Raw genomic sequence first — 6318 nt, 5'->3', positions numbered from 1 at the left:
GGTTTGGGGGGGGAGTATGACGCGGTCCCGCGCAAAATCTGTTTGAATTCAAACAGCCTTTGCGCGGAAGCCGCGCCGCGGCTTCTCAATCAAACCGCCAATCGACGACGGACGACGCCGGCGCGCGAACCGGATTGTCAAGGCGCGCTCTCTCGTCTTCCCGACACCGTCCGGTACACACCTGAAAACGACACACACCGACCGACGGTAACAATTCGACCGCCGTTTCACATATAACGTTTTTGTGTTTCACTGTGTAATAACGAGAATTACTTCGTGTAGAAAAAAATAAAACATCAATCAACGTATTTACCTAGTTATATTGTGTTGTTGCGTCAATTATTACTTGGTTACCTACTTCACCATCCCACGCGGCACTTCAAAGGTCCGCATCAATTCATTCCAGCTAATGATGATCTAAAAAATATGTTTAATGATTACTTTGATAGTGGAATGGGTATAGCAGAATCTCAAAGGTATCATGAACAATTATTGGAGTTAAAAAAAGATTTCACATTGGAACGGTTTGCTAACGGAGGCATTAATCCATGTTATCGTACAGTTCGTAATTGGCCTAAAAGTAAAACTCTACTTTGTACATTTCACGTCTTGCAAGCAGTTTGGCGTTGGTTGTGGGATACTAATCACCAAATGCCAAAGGAAAAACGCAAGCCCTTAATGAAAACCTTTCAAAACATATTGTACGCAGAAAGTGTCGTTGAAGCAGAATGTGCGTATAGACAAGGAATTGAAAACGATGAATTTTCTCAGTGGAAAAAATACTTAGAAAATTATTGGTCATATAAAGAAGATTGGTGTTTGTGTTATAGGGATGGTACTTCTAGGGGACATGTGACAAACAATTATTGTGAAGTGGCTGTAAGACTTTACAAAGATCATGTCTTAGGACGAGTAAAAGCTTATAACGTTTTAGCTTTGATTGATTTGACAAGTACAGCTTTAGAAAGTTACTATAAGCGAAGATTAAGAGAATATGCTGACAGTAGAACTTCATCGACTAGAATAACTCTTCAAAAAATGATGAAAAAAGTTACTTTTTTAAATAAAGAAATCATTATTCAAGAAAATGATCACGAGTTTTTAGTGCCAAGTGAAAAAGAACGGCGTCAGTGCTGAGATTCGACACGATTTCGAGGTGGACTGCCTTGACGGACATACAAAAAAATAAAGCGAGGTAAACCTTGACCGATTGTGCGTCTAATTATTTATTCATGCTTAAGTACTGATTAATAATTATAGCTTACTGCTTACTCATTGTTGTTTTTTATTTTGTAGTAATATTTCGTAATATATTTCTTAGTAAATAGTTAAGTACCTATTACTTAAAGTAAATATAACGTATGTATAATAGAGTTAATACATTTATGCTGAGGCCACACAGAACGCTACGCTATATATGCTATTTATACTATGTTTGTTTTGTACGCTATGTTCACTATACGAGTCACACTGGACAGTTATCAGTCATGTTCAACATGTTGTCAGGTAGGTTGCCTTGGGAAAGTGATAGTAGTGATGATGAAGCTTTGTTATTATTTTCATTAAATAATAATAATAAACAAAAAAGGAAATGGGTCCATGAAGTAAACATGGAACGTAAAAAGTTTGGTGAATTTCATCATCTTTTAAAACAAATACGAAAAGATGAATTAAAATATAAAGAATATTTTCGTATGGGTATGAAACAATTTGATCAACTTTTATCAATTATTAAAAAGGACATCGAGAAAAAGGAATTAAATCTCAGGGAAAGTATTACAGCCGAGGAACGATTAGCCGTTTGTTTAAGGTAAAGTCATTTAACACTTTTTAAAATAATAATTCTTTTAATTTTTCATTTTTAATAGGTAGCCTTATAATAATAATTAATTAGTAATTAAGTTTATGGTAATAATTACACTAATACTTGAGCCCGATCTTTAATCAATTAAATTAAATAGTAACTCTGTTGTTGCGAGTCACCACAAAAATTCGCGTTTTCATACATCACATTCGATGTACTTTCTTGTACTTGATTTTGAGTTGATGGGTGAAAGAATGTGTGACTAGGAGCAGGTATTATTTGACTGACCGGTGAAGGTGTGTCTAACCTAACCACTGTGCTACGACCAGGTGTTTCAGTACTGACGATAGAGGATGTTGGAGTAGCAGACGGTTGGTCCAAGAACTCAGTTTCTGCATTTATTTAATAACTTCTTCGTATTTCCAAGGTTTCATTTTCTTAGCAGCCTGTCCACTTTTTTCCTTCCTTCTTAATGTAGCTTGTCTGTGAGAATCCTGTAGCTTCTTCCATTTACCTTTCAGTTTATCCACTAAACCAAATATAAATATAAATTTTAGTTTTTTGTTTATTTTATTCTTAGGTTTCTAGCCACTGGAAATTCATTTCGGTCATTAGCTTTCAATTATCGCATGGGCAGGTCTACAATAAGTAACATAGTCGAAGAAGTCTGCGAAGCCCTATGGAAAAACCTTCAGCCTATCGTAATGCCTGATCCTAATGAAGAAATATGGAGAGCTTCAGAAAAAGTGTTTAAAGAAAAATGGAACTTCCCTCATTGTGTTGCTGCAATCGATGGGAAGCATGTCCGTGTTAAGGCACCGGCTCATAAAGGTTCAGAATTTTTCAACTATAAAAAATATCACTCGGTTGTCTTGCTAGCACTAGTAGATGGAAATAAAATGTTGTTGGGCAATATGGAAGAGTTAGTGATGCAAGTGTGTATAGTAACAGCACTATTGGAAAACGTTTAACAAGCTTAAATATGGGTGGTATACCTCCAGATGAAGATTTAGCAGGAAGAAATTTACCCTATGTAATAGTTGGTGACGAGGCATTTCCTCTTAAAAAATATCTCATGAGACCTTATCCCAGAAGTGCCCGGCGACTTAGCGAGGATGAACGTATTTTCAACTACAGGCTCTCAAGAAGCAGAAATACTGTGGAAAATACTTTTGGTATCATTGCAAACACTTGGAGAGTATATCATAGCCCATTAGAATGTCGAATTGAACTCGCAGATAAAGTCATTTTAGCTACTGTTGTTCTCCATAATTACACACTTCAATTAACTACTCAAACCAATCTAGCGACTGTTGAAGAACAAACCAACGAAACTAACGTGTTTATACCAATACGAATTGGTACCTCATCGAATTCAAGTAGAGAAGCTTTAAACGTCCGAAATTTATTCAAAGAATATTTTATTTCCAATGAAGCTCGCATTGAATGGCAGCAAAGAATTGTGAATCGTACAGCTTAAAATAGTTAAAAACTATTCAATTACTATATTATATTAATTATATTCTACTATAGTACTAAAGTATATTTTATATTAATATTTTACATTTGAATACTTAATCATACATTTTTATAAATACATTATAAAATAGTAAATACATATTATCTACCTGGCTTTTTCAATTCTTTTGAAATGTTGACCCATGCATTGTCACGTATGTTCTGGTTTCGATATTTGTCCAGATTTTTCTTCCAGAGACAAGGATACCTGCGTACTTCCTCTATTAGCTGTTCTAGTAACATCACTTCAAAAAAATGACGTAGTACTCACGAAAATTAATAAAATATAATTTATTTTTATTTTGTATTTTTCAAAAAACCGCTGGTTCAATTTGAATTCTAAATTATAACTGCGTCTGCGTGAATAATTATAATCGACTGCTCGTTGCTCGTATATCACAGGACACGCTATATTAAATTTCCTATATCGGTACTAGCAATGAACATGCATGTCGAAACCAGCACGTTGCACGTCGCGACACATCGCTCAAAAATATAGCCACAAATCAAACACTCGGCGACGCGTCGCAACGTAGCTAAGAACAAAACGTAGCGTACACTATTCTGTGTGGCCATTTACGTCTTCAAGATAGAAAACTATTTTTTATTCATATAGCAAACATCGCGAACATAGCGCGTGTAGCGTTCTGTGTGGCCTCAGTATTAACGGGCAACAAAGTGCACGGGATCAGCTAGTATTATAATACTTATTATAATATTACTTATTACTTATTATAACTAATAAGGTACAAAATTAATATAAATACGGTGGATAGGGTCAAAAGCTGTATTTTCTTTTATTCGTTGTACATTATGTTCCTTGGAAATGTGTTCACATATATTTGTGAGGCGTTTTAAAGTCTTCTTCACATAAAGGACATTTCACTAAACGGATACTATTTCTGTTGCCGCCCAAAATGCAACAACACAATTATTATATCTCGCCGTAATCACACACACACACATATACGCGCATCCCTACCAGTTGATTATTATTTATATTGTTTAATTTTTTGTTATAAATATGTCTGTTATCACAAACTCGAGTAGCTCCACTCAAAGGTATAACTATCCCGCGCTTAGAGCTAAATGGAGCACATTTGCTAGTACAGTTGGTTGTCAAGATCTCTGATGCATGGAAAATAAACCCGCTAGAATTTCAACTCTGGACTGATTCCATGGTTGTATTATCCTGGTTGAATAGCGACTCTAGTCGGTTAAAAACATATGTATCGAATAGAGTCACACAAATAATAGAGGTCTCCAGTCCTTCTCAATGGCGACATGTAAAGACAAATGAAAACCCTGCTGACATAATCTCCCGTGGAATAAGAGCTCAAGAGCTAAGCACATCAACGATCTGGTGGCATGGCCCTTTTTGGTTATCTCAATCAACCGATTGTTGGGATACCACACCCATACAACCAATACTAAAAGCTGAACTTCCTGAACAACGACCGTTCCGTTTGGCGCTGCTAGCAACGAGCCCGATCAAAGACTTGGTCAACAGTTATTCTAGCTGGCCCAGACTTGTACGTGCAGTTGGATGGATTTTAAAATTTATTGAATATGTTGGGTCAAAAAGAGAAAGGCCAACGGCTAAGTATCTCACTGTTCAAAACCTCAGAGCCGCTCAAAGAGCTTTACTCCAGACAGCGCAAGAAGAAGCATTTGGTAAGGAAATAGCAGCATTACAACAACATAAAAATGTGTCTCACCGCAGTAAGTTGAAGTCCTTGAATCCCTTTTTAAAGAACAAGTTATTAGTCGTCGGAGGCCGGTTAGAGTATGCCATGATAACAGAAGAGCAAAGAACACCAATTATTCTTCCTGCTGACCATAGAGTAACTCGTCTAATTTTTACAGAACGTCATCGCAGCTTACTGCATTGTGGTCCATTAGCTCTTTTAGCAGACGTAAGACGTCAATATTGGCCTGTGCGGGGAAGGCTCACAGCAAGATCGGTAGTCAAGCGTTGTGTTGACTGTGTCCGAGCAAAACCAAGGTTCCAACATCCATTGATGGCACCATTGCCAAAACAAAGAGTTACTTGTACACGTCCTTTTACAAATACAGGCGTTGATTTCGCTGGCCCATTGACAATACGAAGCGGAATCCGCGGGAGACCTGGCAAGAAAGCTTGGATAGCAATATTTGTCTGCGCATATAGAAACAGTTGAGGATTTAACATCCAGTGCGTTTATTGCCTCACTTCGAAGATTCTGTTCCAGGAGAGGAAAACCTGATAAAATCTGGAGTGATAACGGTACCAATTTCGTTGGAGCTAGACGAGAACTAACAACATTTACAAAGGGCATAGAATCACTGTCGGCTGCCGAAGACATCAATTGGCATTTTAACCCGCCTTCCACCCCACATTTCGGAGGAATTTGGGAAAGCTGCGTTAAAAGTGCGAAGCATCATTTAACAAGAATTGTCAAGGATGCACATTTGACACTCAGCGAACTGCAGACTCTACTCTGTCAAATTGAAGCGTGTCTAAACTCTCGCCCTCTTACACCATTGAGTAGCTGCCCAGACGATTTAGAACCGCTCACCCCTGCTCACTTCCTAATAGGGGGTCCAATCACGTTGCCTCCGGAACCAGATTTAACATCTCAGCAAATAAGTGGGCTTCGAAGGTGGAAGTTAGTACAAGCACTCATGCAGTCTTTTTGGACAAGATGGACCTCGGAATACTTGCCTCAGCTGCAGGTCAGAGGAAAATGGACTACGGCAACCAAGCCATTAGCAGTCGGCGATGTCGTAATTGTAAGGGAAGACAACATGGCTCCATGCAAGTGGAAGATGGCACGCATAACATGTCTACACCCAGGAAGGGACGGTCATATCCGAGTGGTCACCATACGAACTGCTAATGGTACAGAGACGAAAAGGCCAGTCCTCAAATTATGTCTGCTGCCAGTCGAGAAAGAGTTTGAAGATTCCTGAAAATTACCATTTTCACGGGGGGGAGAATGTTGCCGCCCAAAATG

At 38.1% G+C, this 6318-nt stretch overlaps 2 protein-coding genes across 2 annotated transcripts; both read left to right on the top strand.

Moving 5' to 3' along the window:
• Positions 1-1496: 1496 nt before the first annotated feature.
• On the top strand, positions 1497-2775 carry LOC107883044. The gene is made up of 3 exons (XM_016802370.1): positions 1497-1629; positions 1684-1810; positions 2385-2775. The coding sequence occupies exons 1-3, from the start codon at positions 1497-1499 to the stop codon at positions 2773-2775; spliced, it is 651 nt and encodes a 216-aa protein (XP_016657859.1).
• A 1725-nt stretch (positions 2776-4500) lies between these two features.
• On the top strand, positions 4501-6274 carry LOC103308618. The gene is made up of 2 exons (XM_008182308.1): positions 4501-5413; positions 5493-6274. The coding sequence occupies exons 1-2, from the start codon at positions 4501-4503 to the stop codon at positions 6272-6274; spliced, it is 1695 nt and encodes a 564-aa protein (XP_008180530.1).
• Positions 6275-6318: the final 44 nt, after the last annotated feature.

The sequence above is a fragment of the Acyrthosiphon pisum genome, chromosome X (genome assembly GCF_005508785.2).
Source record: "Acyrthosiphon pisum isolate AL4f chromosome X, pea_aphid_22Mar2018_4r6ur, whole genome shotgun sequence".
Taxonomy (NCBI): domain Eukaryota; kingdom Metazoa; phylum Arthropoda; class Insecta; order Hemiptera; family Aphididae; genus Acyrthosiphon; species Acyrthosiphon pisum.
This window is presented reverse-complemented; position numbering and strand designations above follow the sequence as displayed.